The following is a 20,228-nucleotide window of genomic DNA, read 5'->3' as shown; positions in this document are numbered from 1 at the left end:
CGTTACCAGACTGATTTATGAGATGATGTTTCCTCTAGAGTGACGACACTGGTAAAATTTCTAGATGTATCTCATAAATTATGAAAAACTTGAATTTAATTTTTTTGCTTATTGCCTCTAAGAGATTATTTTATTCAATATTGATTAAATAATCGTTACTAATTCAAATGTGTATAATAGAACACTTTACAGTTCACAAGTCTCTTTTTTATACTCTTTTTTTTTTGGCGGTGTTGGGTCTTCGTTGCTGCACGCGGGCTTTCTCTAGTTGAGGCGAGTGGGTGCTACTCTTCGTTGTGGGGCATGGGCTTCTCACCGCAGTGGCCTTTCTTGTTGTGGAGCACGGGCTCTAGGTGCGCGGGCTTCAGTAGTTGTGGCTCATGGGCTCTAGAGCACAGGCTCAGTAGCTATTGTGCATGGGCTTAGTTGCTCCGCGGCATGTGGGATCTTCCAGGACCATGGCTTGAACCCATGTCCCCTGCATTGGCAGGTGGATTCTTAACCACTGTGCCACCAGGGAAGCCCTTTTTAAATTCTCTATCTTAAAAACCTCTATCATAAAAACCTATCATCCACATTCTTACAAATACTATGCAGATAAGAAAGTTAAAACTGCAAAGGGAAGAAACGGAGAAATAACCAAGATGGAGAAATAACCAAGAAACACTAGTGAAGTTGGGACAAAGTATGTTCACTATAAATAATCTAAGCTACCTGGTAACCAGGGTCCCAGCTGGCTTTTTCATTCATTTATCTAACTAATATTTATCGAGATAAGTACTAAGTGGTGAGCTCATTTATTTTTGTATCCACGGAAACTTGAACATAGGCTTGGGCCATATTAGTTGCTCAGAAAATATTTCTGGACAGGCTCCTAGCATGTACTGACATAAATGATGAAAAGCCACATTTCTACATTATATTATTTTTCTCATTAGTCATCATTATTATAAATTTTGTTCTATGCCATCAGAAAGTTTACCACTATTTGAAAACATGGACAGGTCTGAAATGACTAGAGTACAATTCAAGATAAAAGTGAGTTACAATAAATGAAGCAATTACTAAGGAGAGATAATCACTCATCCAGCAAAAGTTCTCACCATAGACTTTCTTTAAACAACCAACTACCATAATCAATTCTCAGCTAAAGATTCAGAAAACAACATCAATAAAAATACGTAACTTTTCAATAATACAGCCAGTACGTATAGAGTGCTACACTTTTTCTATATCGTAAACAAGAAGTTGGATGCCTTTCTTCACAGTTATGTAGAAACTAAACTGCACTTATGACTTCACTTTGACTACTGAAAATCTGAGAGTCTATACTCAACCCAAGCCACAATATTTTCAATATATAATTCATGAATTCTTTTATTATTTCAGAAAACATTTCTGAGCACTTGTATTCTAGGCACTGTGTTAATTAATTACCCCTCACTTCAGGTCTTAATCTTCCCTTCAGCCCCTTCTAAAACCCTGTACATTTCAATAGGAATATCATATGGCTTTGAGGTTAATAGTGGTAGCATTAATACTAAAATGGCAAAAAATCCATCTGTAAAGACGAGGCCACTTAAGTAAAAAATCATTTTATTCCAAGTTATTATATTTTTAAGAGTATAGTTAATCAAAATTTAAATACGATTATATTTTTAAGTAAAATCAAACATGATCATTTGAAAAAATAGGATAATAATGTCAAATATTCACATCCTCACTGAAATTATATGCCAATCAGATTTTAAAAGTTATCAAACTAAAGTGGCATTACACAATTCAGCAAGACTGAAGCACCTTTTAATGTGTGCAACTGACTTTCCAGCTTATTGGTTAATTCCATTAATTAAGGATATAAATATAGCTTTTAAATAAGATCAGAGCATAGTTTATACTTGGCTGACCTTGAAGGTTTATAGAAATTTTCTTGGAAGTTTGATAACCAAAATTTCTAACTTTTACAGATTAAACATATCTCTGATATCATCAGGTTAATTTTTAAGTCAGTTATATTTAAAAACTAAAATCAGACAGTAGTATTAATCTTTCTACAATTGTTGTTTTCTTCTTATATTTCCAATTCTGAAAGAAGCAGAAGAAATGATTTGGGGAAAATCAGGATCTACTCAAAGGTATGTAAACCATTTGATAAAATAGACTTTGAACAGTCCCAAATCTAAGAATCATTATTAAGAATACTTCTGCCACTTTAGCCACGGTATCAGCTTGGGTCCCCACCCACTTCATTTTCTGCCCCTTTACTTCCTTATTCCCTCCCTCCATCCCTTTCTCTCTCCCTCTCTCTCTCTCTTTCTCAAGCTCTCTCTCTTCCCTTTTTTAATATCTAACTCCTCCTCTTCCTCTTCCATGTACCCAATATTACGGGAAGAGTTAAAGGTCAACTTTAGAAGTAAAAAGAAAACCACTGGCTTACTTTTGTTTGCAATGTGGAAACATGGAAAAAAGTGGCTTACCTTCATGTAAGCAACTTGCTGAGTCAGTAATGGCTGATCACTGCTTGGGGGCAATGAGAGAAAAAGGGGGGAAATGGAAAGTTTTAGTTGGCCAGATTTGGGTCCTAGTAGTTGATATAGGAGTTAGTAGGGCTGACTACAAATGGTGTTTGGTAAGCCCAGGGAACCAACACCCATCTTCAATTTCCTAGTCAAGGGAACAGGCTATGATTAAGAAAGAGTTTGAAGTCAGCCAATCCAAGAGGAAGGGTGTTAGAAACAAAAACTGAATCCAAAGTGAATGGCCAGCCAAGACCAAGAGAGGAGAATCAGAAAGAAGGAGGGCCTCACAGGACATCTATCAGAAATCTCTGGCCAGTAAAGAAGCTTTGGAAGGTACTGGGCTGGGTTTTTAGGGACAAGTTCCTTTAAACATACAAGGACTCTAAGGCACAGTTGATCAGAATTGGAAGGAAATACCCATTCCTGTAGACTAAAACACTTTGACCATAAAACAAACAGTGGTTTGAGTAATTCAATAACATGGCCCCTTATGATTTGCAAGTGATCATTATAGAACCTTTTCTCAGAGTAAATGTGTAATTGGTTATGGATCAATAAGTAATGTCTTTCAGGAGGAAAAGCTCTTGTTTTCTTATTTATTTATTTATTTATTTTTTGAAGTACCAAGGCTCTTAAATCAGAATGGAGCAAATACATTTGGAAAGTTGAGATTACTCTAAACAGCAACATTCCTTACTGCATTAGTTATCTCAGCTGATCACTTATTTATGATGCCATAAAAATCCAGATGCCTTCAATTGTGATGGTTCGATATTTGCCAAAAGGCAGCTAAAAATACTTTTCAATGTTTCTCATTTTTAAAACTGCATTTTGAATTGAAAATTTATGATGGTTCAGTAATGGTTGTGCTGAGGTGTTTTCTTTTTTTTTTTTTATTATTGGAGTATAATTGCTTTACAATGGTGTGTTAGTTTCTGCCCCATAACAAAGTGAATCAGTTATACATATACATATGTTCCCATATCTCTTCCTTCTTGTGTCTCCCTCCCTCCCACCCTCCCTATCCCACCCCTCCATGTGGTCACAAAGCACCGAGCCGATATCCCTGTGCTATGCGGCTGCTTCCAACTAGCTATCTACCTTACGTTTGGTAGTGTATATATGTCCATGACTCTCTCTCGCTTTGTCACAGCTTACCCTTCCCCCTCCCCATATCCTCAAGTCCATTCTCTAGTAGGTCTGTGTCTTTATTCCTGTCTTACCCCTAGGTTCTTCATGACATTTTTTTTTTCTTAAATTCCATATATATGTGTTAGCATACGGTATGTGTCTTTCTCTTTCTGACTTACTTCACTCTGTATGACAGACTCTAGGTCTACCCACCTCATTACAAATAGCTCAATTTTGTTTCTTTTTATGGCTGAGTAATATTCCATTGTATATATGTGCCACATCTTCTTTATCCATTCATCTGATGATGGACACTTAGGTTGTTTCCATCTCCGGGCTATTGTAAATAGAGCTGCAATGAACATTTTGGTACATGACTCTTTTTGAATTATGGTTTTCTCAGGGTATATGCCCAGTAGTGGGATTGCTGGGTCATATGGTAGTTCTATTTGTAGTTTTTTAAGGAACCTCCATACTGTTCTCCATAGTGGCTGAACCAATTCACATTCCCACCAGCAGTGCAAGAGGGTTCCCTTTTCTCCACACCCTCTCCAGCATTTATTGTTTCTAGATTTTTTGATGATGGCCATTCTGACCGGTGTGAGATGATATCTCATTGTAGTTTTGATTTGCATTTCTCTAATGATTAATGATGTTGAGCATCCTTTCATGTGTTTCTTGGCAGTCTGTATATCTTCTTTGGAGAAATGTCTATTTAGGTCTTCTGCCCATTTTTGGATTGGGTTGTTTGTTTTTTTTGTTATTCAGCTGCATAAGCTGCTTATAAATTTTGGAGATTAATCCTTTGTCAGTTGCTTCATTTGCAAATACTTTCTCCCATTCTGAGGGTTGTCTTTTGGTCTTCTTTACGGTTTCCTTTGCTGTGCAAAAGCTTTGAAGTTTCATTAGGTCCCATTTGTTTATTTTTTTATTTCCATTTCTCTAGGAGGTGGGTCAGAAAGGATCTTGCTGTGATTTATGTCATAGAGTGTCCTGCCTATGTTTTCCTCTAAGAGTTTGATAGTGTCTGGCCTTACGTTTCGGTCTTTAATCCATTTTGAGCATATTTTTGTGTATGGTGTTAGGGAGTGATCTAATCTCATACTTTTACGTGTACCTGCCCAGTTTTCCCAGCACCACTTATTGAAGAGGCTGTCCTTTCTCCACTGTACATTCCTGCCTCCTTTATCAAAGATAAGGTGACCATATGTTTTTGTTTTTGTTTTCCAAGATTAGCAATGAATTCAGCTCTTGTGGTCAGTTGTAACCTTACTGAGTTTATTGGAAATTCTAGAAACCTAACAGAAAACTAAGAGTAAGAAAATAAATGAATAAAACTTTGAGAATTAAGACCCTGCAAGTTTGTGATAATATATTTTGGTGTTTGGTGGTTTTCCTAATCATTTTACAATGACAGCCTGAAGGCCAGTTTCTAACAGGGAAGAACATGTTGACCTAATCAAAGATCTTCTGAGGCATGGGTGCAGGTAAAAGGAGAACTTGCAAGGATAAACAAAAGCAAAACAAAACAAACTTATACGATCACATAAGGCAGAAGAGATAAACTATACCTCAAGAATAGAAAGGCAGATGAAGAGGTTGATATGCTTCTGGACCTTCCAGAAGATAGAGTTTAGACCAAGAACTATGATGATAAGAACCCTTTAGAGTTTTTTGAATATATGACACTTTCCTATGGTTGTTATTTTGATATATCAATAAAATATTAATATCTCTTGACAATGAAAGACTGTATGATTCTTTGCAAATATTGTGAGTAAATGAGAAGTTAAAGAATTGCAACCACCCAAATTAGTAACTCTTTGAAAGCAGAGATATAAGGAAGAGTCCGCAAGCTATCGTCAGTTATGACAACTTTAAAAGGTAAAGAAAGCTTTTCATTCATGAATTATTATTTGACATTCACTAAAAGCTAACTAAATTCTTATGGGAGGCTCAGAACTTAGAGAAAAAGGCATGGTCCCAGGATATAAATGGCAAGAGTCCATTGTATTTTCTTGACGTGTATGTATCAAAATGAGTATAAGATGGCACAGAAGTAATCTTTTTGTCTCTTTCTTTCATATCCCCAAATACCTTTAAAGATTCCTTTTCTCCTGTCCATCGCATGTGACTTTAGACAATTCTTTTCTCAGGTGAGAAAAGAAATAAGGACACTGGATCCAGATCTGCTGTCAGATCTGCTACTACAACCTACTGCTTCCAGCCAGATGGAATAGTATCTACTGGACCACAATGTTTTTTATTAATTTGGCAAGACTGCCTAAAGTCACTAAAAACACACCAAGAATAATTGTTTGTGAACAGAGAATTGAGAGGAATTCACACTTAAAAAGAAAACAAATCTATTTTCAAGAACATTTTTAACAACAGTAATAGCTATAAGGTCTTATTACCACTAGAGTATATTTATATTTTCTGTATATTTTTTGCTGGGGGAAACATTCAAAAAGCAGAATTATACATTATTTACAAAAAGCTAACAGTAAAAGCTAAAAGCTGAATCTTATTTTAGAAGTACTTACTATATGCAGCTCTAGGTAGTCTCCCAGGCCAGAAGAACTGTCCACTCGCACCAATACAGCTTCTTTCTGAACAGTGCTAAACCCTATGGCCAGTCTGTCTGCTCGTGTACTTGGCCGGTCATTAGGAGGCCACTTATACGTGATTTGTCCACCACCTTTGCTAAAGATATACGTTGTCCCAGCTGGAAAACAAAAACCAAAACCAATTAGTCCAAATACATCAAGGGCACACTTTCCTATGTTTTTTATGCTGACATATCAGTAAAGTATTAAATTTACACCATGGGAGTCATAAATAAATAAAATAAAATAAAATAACAAGAACAAAAACAAAAACCTATGGCGAAGCAAATAAGCAAATAGAAGATTTTAATCAAACATGCTCAAGAAAGAGAACAGAGTTTTTTTAAAAAAGAAATATCAAGGCAGCTCCATTTTTAATACACTCATTAAATCAACCAGCAGGTGTTTCAGAACAAACAGGAGATTACTGCTTTTTCCACTGAGTTGGAGAAGCATGCAATGTAATGGGGCTTTCTTTCTTTCTTCCAGTTTAAAAAAATAGTTTAGGGCTTCCGTGGTGGCACAGTGGTTGAGAGTCCGCCTGCCGATGCAGGGGACACAGGTTCGTGCCCCGGTCTGGGAAGATCCCACATGCCGCGGAGCGGCTGGGCCCGTGAGCCATGGCCGCTGAGTCTGCGCGTCTGGAGCCTGTGCTCCGCAACGGGAGAGGCCACAACAGTGAGAGGGCCGCGTACCCCCCCCCCAAACACACACAAAATGTTTAGTAGGAAACATTGACTTTGGATGCTTCAAAAGGAGCAGAAACATATATCAACTTGTTTTTGAAACAAGAGCTGCATGTAGATGTGACAGGGTCATACAGCACAGGGAAGGGAAGTGCAAGAAGTATGCTATGAATCAACTTTTATGGGGACAGGGCCCATTCACATATGACAGATCATAACTAATGGATGAACAGCCATAAGACCCAACAGTCATGTCAAGAAAATACAGATAATAGATCCCATCTATAGAAGTCAGGTCTTATTTAACAGGCAACATCTACTAGTTGTCAAACTATCCAGCTCCATAAAAAGACCCATTTTTTTCCCAAAGCAAATGCTAGTCTTACGGCAATAAGAATAACATCATAGCCTCATTTGGTAAATGTTCAAATTTTACTTTATGATGGTGATGTCAGTAAATTATCTATCTTGCTCTAAAAAGAGTTTTGTTTCAAACAAATTTCCTAAGCATTCAATGTGTTAAAGTCCTATTTCATTGCACCACTGGCATCTACCTCATTTAATGCAATAAGATTAATTCTTTGAGTAAGAATATTTGGAAGAGACATGCAAAGATATATATAAAGGAGAATGAATCTTCCTCCATAAAAGGGGACCAGAGAAATATTTATTTAGTTATCTCAGGAACAGACCTTAAGGTACAATTCATAGGAGTGTAGCCTTCCAATAACAAAGGATGCCAATACATATTTATTGTGTACCTACTATGTACCAACATGGTAAGGAAAGCAATAAAACTAAATTTTTAAAATTTAGGCCACAAAGCATCTTGTGTGTACAGAAATATAGCTTCTACCAAGAGTAAGGGTTATAGGTAAAAGTTGAGTGTACAGCAGTATGTTTTCAAGATACCTACACATTAAATTTCTATGAACCAAATTTACCAAGTAAATGATGTTGGCAATGTCACATTCATGTACATTTAGTTAAATAGCTGATGATATAATTTTTTCTCTCTTTCTATATTTTGGGGCCAATATTTTTTTTTTATTCTGTCTGAGACATTTCCATAGGCCCTTGAGAAACTCCAAAGAACTCTGCAATATGCTTAATGTGCCTGACTGGTTAAATAGGCCTTGGTTTGTAGACCTGACCCAAGAAACATGTCAAGATAATATTGATTTAAAAGTGATAAAACAGAATCTTGTGAAAAATGCAGTGGTAGAGAGGTTAGTCATTTTCTTGAATACTAATGCATGAAAGCAGTTTCTCTCTCTCATGAGAGAATAGGTAAGTTATTTTTGAAAGGTACTAATCAGTGTGCAAGCAAAGAAAATTCAGAATATACATATTTGTGTATCAGAAATGCCAGAGCCTTCTACAACCATTTATGTTCTACAATATCAGAAGCTTGTTCACCACAATATTAACAAGCAAGTACTATTTGGTAAATCTTCCTCTTGGTAATTTTTGCAAATAATTAAGTATAGAATGTTTCAGAAAAGCCTACATTGATAAAAAATAGGACAAGAACATATAAAAGTAAAGATTTCTTTAAAAGGAGGTTGTGGTGGTGACCTCTGAGTGTTAGTATTTGATTGATTTTATCTTTCTCCTTTTAATTAACTTTGTCCTCTAATGACTATATATTTCATGTGAATTAAGAAAAATATTCAAGTAGAGATGCTACTTAACAATATAAAACAAATCTAAGAACTCAGATGTTTTCCAGAATCACCAGAGTAAGGTAGTTGTTGTAAGGCAACAATATCATACATTACATGATAATTTTTAACATTTCCTTCTGTATGGAAAGTAGGGCAAGCATTACTCCCACATCACATTTCAGGAAATTTAGTCAGAAGGATTAACGTGTTAACTAAAGTTGCAAACTTGGAAGAGCTGATAGGAAATCCAGTATCCAGATTCAACTCCTGTATTTTTTTTTTATTACATAAATGTCTCTGTTATCATAAAAAGACAGTCAAGAAAAACTTAATTGGGTATGTCAGTCTGAATTTATCAAGGCCGACTGTTATCATATTCGAATGTCTCATAACCATAAAGTGACATTTGCACCTCATGATCATATACCGTCCTTTCACCTCACAATGCTTTTAAAAAAATTTAAAAAAAATAACATGTAAATGTGAAATGACAGAACATTTAATATATGTTGATTAACATTTAGTTTAGGGTACACTTCCCAAACTTGTGGAACTATGCAAGTTTCCTGTTGCTGAGGATAATAATTTAGAGGTTTATATTTTCAGTAAGATAAATGCCACAATACAAATACTGTTATTCGAGATTTGATTTCACCTCTATTTCAACCTTTCCAATAAGTGTTAAGACTTGGCAACTAGCATGCCAGTACCTACTCTGTCTGCCTAACAATGACTTTATTCTTCAGGTTTTGCCAAAACCAAGCAAAAACAAGCATAACACCATGTGCCAAATAATGCAATTATTCCTAGTGTCCTTTTTCTTCAGATATATCTGAAAATCAATCTCTCTTCTTTTTTCATTGTATGCACAATAGAGCATTGTATTGTACGCATCAGCACAATTCTGTAGTAAGCGAGAGAATTAGATGTCCAGCTCCCAACACAGCTCTCTTAACCTACCTCTGTAAGCATCTTGGCTTTAAAAAAAAAAATCATTTTGCATCAAACTCTAAAAATCTATGTTCTTAAAGCCCTCCTTCCATCGAGATAGAAAATTACAATATACTCTATTTTGGTGACCTTAACAATATGAGAATACTCCCACGATAAAATGTAGTAGATCAGATGACTAAAGTGTCAAAATCTACTTCATTTAACATGCATCATTCTGAACAAAGAACATGATGTACTTACTGCAGCAGAATAGCTAAGTAATTAAGAATGTAAGCTCTGGACTCAGACAGACCAGGGTTCAAATTCCAACTGTATCCTTTTCTAGTTACATGACATTGACTATTGTGCTATTTATTCTAACCCTTGGGTTTCATATCCTTGGGGATATTAACACTGTCAGGATTAAATGAAACATACACAGTAACACCTCAGACTAATTCCTGGCATATGGTAAGTGCCCAGCATATTTTTTCTTTTTTTTTCATAGTGGTATTATTTTTAATAGTCCAAAATAGAAAACAACCCAAATATCTATCAGTGGTAGAATGGATAAACAATGGTATATTTATACAATGCAATACTCTATAGCAATGAAGATGAATGAACTACAACTACATTCAACAATGCCCTTGATTCTCACTAAAATGATGTTGGAAAAAAAAAAAAAAAAGATTCTGATTTCCACAACCTTCTGAGACTGAACCAGGAAGAAACAGAAAATATAAACAGACCAATCACAAGAACTGAAATTGAAACTGTGATTAAAAATCTTACAACAAACAAAAGCCCAAGACCAGATGGCTTCAGAGGAAAATTCTATCAAACATTTAGAGAAGAGCTAACACCTATTCTCCTCAAACTCTTCCAAAATACAGCAGAGGGAGGAACACTCACAAACTCATTCTATGAGGCCACCATCACCCTGATACCAAAACCAGGTAAAGATGTCACAAAGAAAGAAAACTACAGGCCAATATCACAGATGAACATAGATGCAAAAATACTCAACAAAATACTAGCAAACAGAATCCAACAGCACATTAAAAGGATCATACACCATGATCAAGTGGGGTTTATCCCAGAAATTCAGGGATTCTTCAATATATGCAAATCAATCAATATGATACACCATTTTAACAAAGTGAAGGAGAAAAAACATATGATCATCTCAATAGATGCAGAAAAAGCTTTTGACAAAATTCAACACCCATTTATGATAAAAACTCTCCAGAAAGTAGGCATGGAGGGAAGTTTCCTTAACATAATAAAGGCCATATACGACAAACCCACAGCCCACATCATTCTCAATGGTGAAAAACAGAAACCATTTCCACTAAGATCAGGTACAAGACAAGGTTGCCCACTCTCATCACTACTATTCAACATAGTTTCGGAAGTTTTAGCCACAGCAATCAGAGAAGAAAAAGAAATAAAAGGAATCCAAATTGGAAAAGAACAAGTAAAACTGTCACTGTTTGCAGATGTCATGATACTATACATAGAGAATCCTAAAGATGCCACCAGAAAACTACTAGAGCTAATCAGTGAATCTGGTAAAGTAGCAGGACACAAAATTAATGCACAGAAATCTCTTGCATTCCTATACATTAATGATGAAAACTCTGAAAGAGAAATTAAGGAAACACTCCCATTTACCACTGCAACAAAAAGAATAAACTATCTAGGAGTAAACCTACCTAAGGAGACAAAAGACCTGTATGCAGAAAACTATAAGACACTGATGAAAGAAATTAAAGATGATACAAACAGATGGAGAGATATACCATGTTCCTGGATTGGAAGAATCAACATTGGGAAAATCATTATACTACCCAAAGCAATCTACAGGTTCAATGCAATCCCCATCACACTACCAATGGTACTTTTCACAGAACTAGAACAAAAAATTTCACAATCTGTATGGAAAAACAAAAGACCCCAAATACCCAAAGCTATCTTGAGAAAGAAAAACAGAACTGGAGGAATCAGGCTCCCTGACTTCAGACTATACTACAAAGCTACAGTAATCAAGACAGTATGGTACTGGCACAGAAACAGAAATATAGATCAATGAACAGGATAGAAAGCCCAGAGATGAACCCCTACACACAGGGTCATCTAATCTTTGATAAAGGAGCCAAAAATATACAATGGAGAAAAGACAGCCTCTTCAGTAAGTGGTGCTGGGAAAACTGGACAGCTACATGTAAAAGAATGAAATTAGGACACTCCCTAACACCATACAAAAAAATAAACTCAAAATGGATAAAAGACCTAAATGTAAGGCCAGACACTGTAAAACTCTTAGAGGGAAGCATAGGCAGAACACTCTATGACATAAATCACAGCAAGATCCTTTTGGACCCACCTCCTAGGGAAATGGAAATAAAAACAAAAATAAACAAATGGGACCTAATGAATCTTAAAAGTTTTTGCACAGCAAAGGAAATCATAAACAAGATGAAAAGACAACCCTCAGAATGGGGGAAAATATTTGCAAACGAAGCAACGGACAAAGGATTAATCTCCAAAATATACAAGCAGCTCATGCAGCTCAATAACCAAAATACAAACAACCCAATCCAAAAATGGGCAGAAGACCTAAATAGACATTTCTCCAAAGAAGATATACAGACTGCCAACAAACACATGAAAGGATGCTCAACATCACTAATCATTAGAGAAATGCAAATCAAAACTACAGTGAGGTATCACCTCACACGGGTCAGAATGGCCATCATCAAAAAATCTACAAACAATAAATGCTGGGGAGGGTGTGGAGAAAAGGGAACCCTGTTGCACTGTTGGTGGGAATGTAAATTGATACAGCCACTATGGAGAACAGTTTGGAGGTTCCTTAAAAAACTACAAATAGAACTACCATATGACCCAGCAATCCCACTACTGGGCATATACCCTGAGAAAACCATAATGCAAAAAGAGACATGTACCACTATGTTTACTGCAGCACTATTTACAACAGCCAGGACATGGAAACAACCTAAGTGTCCATCATTGGATGAATGGATAAAGAAGATGTGGCACATATATACAATGGAATATTACTCAGCCACAGAAAGAAATGAAACTGAGTTATTTGTAGTGAGGTGGATGGACCTGGAGTCTGTCATACTGAGTGAAGTAAGTCAGAAAGAGAAAAACAAATACTGTATGCTAACACATGTATATGGAATCTAAAAAAAATAAAAATGGTTCTGAAGAACCTAGGGGCAGGACAGGAATAAAGACACAGACGTGGAGAATGGACTTGAGGACATGGGGAGAAGGAAGGGGAAGGTGGGAAGAAGTGAGAGAGTGGCATGGACATATATACACTACCAAATGTAAACAGATAGCTAGTGGGAAGCTGCTGCATAGCGCAGGGAGATCAGCTCGGTGCTTTGTGACGACCTAGAGGGATGGGATAGGGAGGGTGGGAGGGAGACACAATAGGGAGGGGTTATGGGGATATATGTATATGCATAGCTGATTTACTTTGTTATACAGCAGAAACTAACACAACAATGTAAAGCAATTATACTCCAATAAAGATGTTAAAAAATAAATTCTTTTTTTAAAAAGGGGAAACTATAATTTGTTATTCTTTCTTCAAATGTGTCATTACAATTAGCAACAGGGTCCTACTGTATAGCACAGTAACTATATTCAATACTGTGTGATAAACCATAATGGAAAAGAATATGGAAAATAATGCATATGTATATATAACTGAATCACTTTGCTGTACAGAAGAAATTAACACAACATTGTAAATCAACTACACTTCAATAAAATAAATTTAAAAACAAAGATTATGATTCCACTTATATAAAATTCAGCAGGCAAAGTTGATCTGTGCTGTTAGAAGTCAGAATAGTCGTTTTTTTTTTTGGTCATTATTTTTTTTAATTGTGGGAAAGTACCCATAACATAAAATTTATCATTTTAACCATTTTAAAGTGTACAATTCAGTGGCATGCAATACATATACAAATTTGGGTAACCATTACCTCTCACTAGTTCCAGAACTTCAAGCAGTACCTGTTAGGCAGTCACTCCCCATTCCTCCCTCCAACCCTGATGTTATTTTCCAAGAAGAAGGAATAATGCCTGGGAGGGAACATACTGGGGGGCTTCTGGATACTGGTAACATACTCTTTTTTTTTTAATCTGGGTGGGAGTGATATGGCTGTGCTCATGTTGTGAAAATTTGTCTAGCTGTACACTTATAATTTATATACTTTTTGCATGTATGTTATATCTCAGTACACGTACATAAATTTGGAGCTATACTATGGAAAAACGAACTTTTTGGCCAACCTAATACATTTTAAAGAGAATGGATGATGTGTGTATGTGTGTGTTAACAACATAAAATAACTAACATTGCAACATTGTTGTTTTATTTTAATATAAGAGCCTTTAGAAAATTTTGATTCATTTCAAAGTTGTGTTCAAACCAAATGCCTTTTAAGAAACGTCTTTCCTACATCCCGATTTTTATTAATCTTTTCAGTATTTCATTCCTTGGATTAGCACTTTTGTCACATAAACCCATTCTATTATTATTTACATTCACTAATAGTTGACATTGGGAAGGATTTTTTTTTAATTAATTTATTTATTTTTGGCTGCGTTGGCTCTTCCTTGCTGCGTGCGTGCTTTCTCCAGTTGCGGCGAGCGGCGGCTACTCTTCTTTGCGGTGCATGGGCTTCTCATCGCGGTGACTTCTCTTGCTGCGGAGTACGGGCTCTAGGCACGCGGGCGTCCGTAGTTGTGGCTCGCGGGTTCTAGAGCGCAGGCTCAGTAGTTGTGGCACACGGGCTTCGTTGCTCCGCGGCGTGTGGGAACTTCCCGGACCAGGGCTTGAACCCTTGTGCCCTGCATTGGCAGGTGGATTCTTAACAACTGCACCACCAGGGAAGCCCGGGAAGGATATTAAATTGCATCACGTGGGAGCTTTCATGAGAAAAAGATTATTAGCGTGTTGCCATAACACATCTAGTATGGTAAGATTTATAACATGATACAAAAAATTCACTTTGTTAAATAAAGGGGTAAGTCTACACAAGATGATCTGTCATCTAGCTTCATTCTTTAAATTTTATTTTTATGGAAACATGTTTTACTTTATTATATAAGTGAATTCAATGTGCAGCAACAGTACATCTTAATCACAGGTCCAAGCATTTTATCAGCATGGAAAGGAATGTGGAGGAACGTGGCAGCTTTATTATTTATGCATGTTTCTATATGGCAAGCACTAACACATCAGTGACGTGACTATTAATGGATTTATTGCAAATTAATCTTGACATCCAACATATCACTAAATGTATGGATGACTCAAACTTAAAGTGGTTTTCAGCAGTCTTTACATTTAAGTTGTGCATCAAGTCTATATTACACCCTCCAAACTCATTAACAAAGCTGGATTCAACAGATGCAAATTTAGCAGTGTCAACATTCTTTACACTGCAGTAAATGTCTGTAAATATTATACATGGGCTCTTACTTCTAATGTGTGAACTGCCTGTGATGTTATAATAAATGTATTTTTAGATTTTTACTTAATATCTATTTACATAAAGGGCTCGCTCCCCTCATTCTTTTTCTTGCCTACCATCTTTTCCCTAAAGGTGTCTACTTAAGCCATACTTGTTTCTGCAAAAGCTAATCTATTCCCTCAAATGGGTTGAACCTTTTTGAAAACAAAAAACAATCAGCATGTACAGGTCTGCTTGATTATTGGTTGCTCCGAATCCTTGGTACATGAAACAATAATATAATTCACTTCCAAATAGGTTAGCTTCTAACTCACAACATAGGTATATGAATAAAAGGTCCTTTTCTGAAAGCCTATAATTCTTCCAGTGTCATCATGTAGCCAACATGAAATATTTAGGCCATTATGATTCTATTAAATGCAACAGGGATATAACACTTTTTTCCACTGAAACTGTGCCAGGCAGTCAGATGGAAATTTAAAGTAAAATATTTATAAACAAGGGGAACTTTTATTTCTCCTACAACCTTGTCAAGAGGCAGTTGCTAAATTTCAATTTCCTGAATAATTTCTACCTATATGGAGGCATTCTTCTTAGTAAAGTTCACAAAAAGCAAAAACAATAAGAAGACCACCCTGTATGGAAAAAAAAGAGTTTTAGGTCTAAAACTAGTAATACAAATAAACTAATAAATCTGAACAGTCATACTTGTATTCTAAAGCACTAAGAGTTCATTGTCTATCTACGTTGCTGTAAATTCTTTGTAAGATCACAAAGAATTATTTCGTGAGCGCTATAGATTCTTAATTCCTAAAATTTCATATAAGAGCAATAAAAATTCAGGAAAGGTGGCATTATATTAGGAGAGATCAATGGAATCAGAGTAATAGAAATTCCTACCTATAATACGTAATCAACTCGAAATCTAAAAGTAATAACACCAATTACTTATATTGAGAATAAGAGAGCCCTCGATACTACAGATCTAAGGGTGAAAAAATGCCAGGAAAGAAAGGAAAATAAAGACTGTATATCACAACTTGCGACTCCTGATGGAAGATGCAAACTTGGTAGAAATGACAAAAGCATTACACCTAGCTAAAGAGACTAGAAAATAAGACAAGGTTTTTACCCATACATCTTGGAGAAAGAGAGTTTTTACCCATACATCTTTGAGAAATAAAAGAAACATGGCCTGTCACTGAAATGGATTAGATACTGGCCCCACAGACTGGATCAGACCAAAGAAAAGAAAGTCAAGAAGAGTTTAGGTAATTCCCAAAGAATGAAAGCCTTAAGAATGTAAGTAGCTCATGATGACATTCAAGATAGAAGGAGCATTGGGAGGTTTTTCATATATGGCATGTTACATGGTCCATCAGAACCCTAGACTCAGGAATTAAGGAAATTTATTGAATTTTTTTAAAAAACAGTTTGTTGAATATTTACTAAATTGAATGCAAACCGACAGAATTGTGAGCACCCTGTTTCCATGCATTGGAATTTCCTGAGAGTGTCACTGTACAGAGTCACTGCACACACACAGCTCCATTTAAAACTCATCATAGGGCTTCCCTGGTGGCGCAGTGGTTGAGAATCCGCCGGCCAATGCAGGGGACACAGGTTTGTGCCCCGGTCCGGGAGGATCCCACATGCCACCAAGTGGCTGGGCCCGTGAGCCATGGCCGCTGAGCCTGCGTGTCCGGAGCCTGTGCTCCACAATGGGAGAGGCCACAACAGTGAGAGGCCCGCGTAATGCCAAAAAAAAAAAAAAAAAAAAAAAAAAAAAAAAAACACCTCATCATGACTTGGTTCAAGTTTTTTCACAGATTCTTGAACCCTGTGTGAATCAGAAGTAAGACTCTCAGGGTCCATGAGGACTCACTAGGCATTAAAAACTAATATCTCCCAAACTTTCAATGGGATCAAACAAGTCTGAACCACTCAGACTCCACAGTAGACCTGGGAATCATGAAAGCAGAGGAGTCATCTCCACTAAGCCAGCCCATATGAGATTTACCTCTGGTCCGGTCAAGATAGCATTTTAAAAGGAAAAATGGTGTGTGCTTATTCACTAAGAAATGCTAATCAAGATAAAACTCAAGAAAATGGAATAGCAAAAAAACTATCATGATTCCTATAAAATTAGCAATCATTTCTCTTAAAGATAATTTCAATAGTAACTATGCACTTCAATGACAAATTAGAGAAATTTTCCCTTTGCCTATTGGCCCAAAACTTTTCTCTAATAAAAGCCTTTTTAAATAAATATTATGAATTTTTCTATACTCTATATTTTCTGTAATAAAAATTCTATATTCCAGAGATCTTGGCAGGAATAATATATGTATAAATGTATCATGTATATTTTTCATTTTGGTATTTGACATTTCCATATTTTGACATTTATGGAAAGAATATGCTACACGGAAAAAAGTATTCAATCTTCGGGAAACAAGTGTGCTCTTCTTTAATAACTAAAGTAATTCTCAAGTAGATTCATGGCTGACCTACTGTTTCCATACTCTAGACATTTGTTCAGGGATGTCACAAACAGCTGCACAGACTGTCAAAAAGGCAGTATTCACATAAATGAGAAAAGAATGATGTCCACTGGTATTGCACAAAGTTGAGATTTTATGTAATTAATCACTGATATCAATTGTAGTCATTTGGATAAGTCATTCTCTTTTTCTGTCTTATAAGGAAATTAATTGAAATAAGAAAACTTCTTAAGTTGACCTATCTCCTGGTTGTCTAATATGTGAAAGGAACTAGGAATATAAAACTGGAAACACACAACCCTTTTTCCCAAACAGGTAGGATCTGTGGATTAAAGATAAATATCAGGGCAAAAGATGGGTTTATGAGAGATATCAGATAAATGGTATTCAGCCGTGTCACCATCTATTTTGGATTTTTTAAAAAAATCTTTGAAAAGATGACGATTTTAAAGGCACTGATTAATGGTAACATAAAAAGAACAGAGGGCTTCCCTGGTGGCGCAGTGGTTGAGAGTCTGCCCGCCGATGCAGGGGACATGGGTTCGTGCCCCGGTCCGGGAAGATCCCACATGCCGCGGAGCGGCTGGGCCCGTGAGCCATGGCCGCTGAGCCTGCGCGTCCGGAGCCTGTGCTCCGCAACGGGAGAGGCCACAACAGCGAGAGGCCCGCGTACCGCAAAAGAAAAAAAAAAAAAGTTCTTAAGTTAAAAACAACTGACATAAACATAGACTTAATGCTGAAATGCTCTTGGAGAAGACTAAGGGGAACTTTCCTTTTAAAAATGACAAAATGGAGGCCCAGAAGAATCAAGTGGTTCCTCAATGTCACACAGATGGTTGGGGGCTGCACCCAACTCTATTCCTAGTGCTTTTCCACTGTACAATGAAGAGCTAAGATCAAATGACTGCTTCTTGTTTAGAAAAATAAGCTAAAATTCACAAATCAAGGTCTCATTTCAATCATCTCTAGTGGTTTTTCTAATGATGTTTCCTTGGTCTGGTTTCGGGAGACTCAAAGTTTCTGAAATGGCACTTAGCAGAAATGATTCGTTCACATTCTGAAATTTTCAGAATCTAGCCTGAATCTTTCAGAGGGGTGGAGCTTTTGCAAAGCTTTTCTGCAAGCACCCTGCCTCAGAAGCCATCTCAGCCTTCAGCTTGTTCGGAGGCTTCCAAATCGCTGAACAGAGATGCAGAAGCCAAATTTTTATTATTAATACCATAATCACTTTTATTCCACATCACAAAGGCCTTATAACTTTTTGGCAGTGACACCATTTCCTGCCTTTAGTAGTGGAATTCAATCCTGAACACAAAACTGCATGTGGGGGCTTCCCTGGTGCAGTGGTTAAGAATCCGCCTGCCAATGCAGGGGACACGGGTCTGATCCCTGGTCTGGGAAGATCCCACATGCTGCGGAGCTACTACGCCCGTGCGCCACAACGACTGAGCCTGTGCTCTAGACCCCGCGAGCCACAACTACTGAGCCTGCGTGCCACAACTACTGAAGCTGGCGCGCCTAGAGCCAGTGCTCTGCAACAAGAGAAGCCTCCGCGATGAGAAGCCAGCGCACCGCAATGAAGACCCGCTTGCTGCAACTAGAAAAGCCCGCGCGTAGCAACGAAGACCCAGCACAGCCAAAAATTAATTAAATAAACAAATTTGTTTAAAAAAAAAACTGCATGTGGTTATTCTGAACTATTCTGAGGCCACCAGATAAACAATAAAATTCAAATTAATTTTAGGCTAAAACTAGAAGTTTTGCCTTTGTTTGTTTTCTAATCTTAGTTCCTCTCATTTACCATCTCCTTGTCTATCTGCTATGTTTAAGTCATTTTCCAACTGACTAGGCCCCAATTAGAACTATTTACTAGTAAGTTTTGGACCAAAACTGGATAGAATACAAGTTTCTGATTCAGAAGTCATTTCAAACTAAGCTCTAACTCTATTACCTAGGCCTGCACACGTGGTGGAATACACACTCTTCTCCCGAAGTGACTCTACTTTTGCCAATTTATGCTTCTCTGCTGCACCTGGTTTTCTTTTCAGTCCTGCTTCCCACTATCATTCCAGCCAAGGTGAATTCCCTCCCTTTATCATCTACAGAACTTGTTTTTAACTTGCAAAATATTATATAAACTGTCAGAGTTGTCTTTTATTGAAATTTCCATCTTTAGAAGTATGTTTCCTGAAGAAAGAGGTTTTGCTTTAATTCTTATTATCCTCATCAGACTTAGGTGCTTTTATTCATTTATTAATCATTAATAAGAGCAGTGGTTTATGCTTGAAATAAGTCAGGAATAGTGATACAATGATAAATAACTTAAGGTTCCTGATTCTCAGATGAGTACAACAAATTCCATGCCTATATCCATTTCTACGTAATCCGAATAATTTTACTAGTCAAATACAGAAACTCAGATGAGAGGATAGATTGCCTAAATTACCATTCTCCAATTTCATTATATGTCTGTGTAAGGCACAACTGTGATGAACAGTCATGAGACCCTTCAACCAGGTACTGATGACTCTTTTTGAGTCAGTAGCAAATCCCACAATTTTCTTGAATAACATAGCCCAAAGTTCTCCATATTTTACAGGGAAGACATGGATATAACCTGCTAGTCCTTAGGCTTTAAGAATTTATTAATC

At 36.7% G+C, this 20,228-nt stretch overlaps 1 protein-coding gene across 25 annotated transcripts in view; it reads right to left on the bottom strand.

Annotated features, from left to right (window-relative positions):
• NRXN1 (neurexin 1) overlaps positions 1 to 20,228 on the bottom strand; it is a 1,121,405-nt gene that overhangs the window by 315,083 nt on the left and 786,094 nt on the right. For all 25 annotated transcript variants that reach the window (XM_067702999.1, XM_067703012.1, XM_067702998.1 and 22 more), the window contains one exon: positions 6,197 to 6,378. In XM_067702999.1, the coding sequence (XP_067559100.1) occupies positions 6,197 to 6,378 (182 nt within the window). The remainder of the gene's footprint in view (positions 1 to 6,196; positions 6,379 to 20,228) is intronic.

The sequence above is a fragment of the Pseudorca crassidens genome, chromosome 14 (genome assembly GCF_039906515.1).
Source record: "Pseudorca crassidens isolate mPseCra1 chromosome 14, mPseCra1.hap1, whole genome shotgun sequence".
NCBI lineage: Eukaryota > Metazoa > Chordata > Mammalia > Artiodactyla > Delphinidae > Pseudorca > Pseudorca crassidens.
Note: the sequence above shows the minus strand (reverse complement) of the source record. Positions and strands in the feature narration are given on the sequence as shown.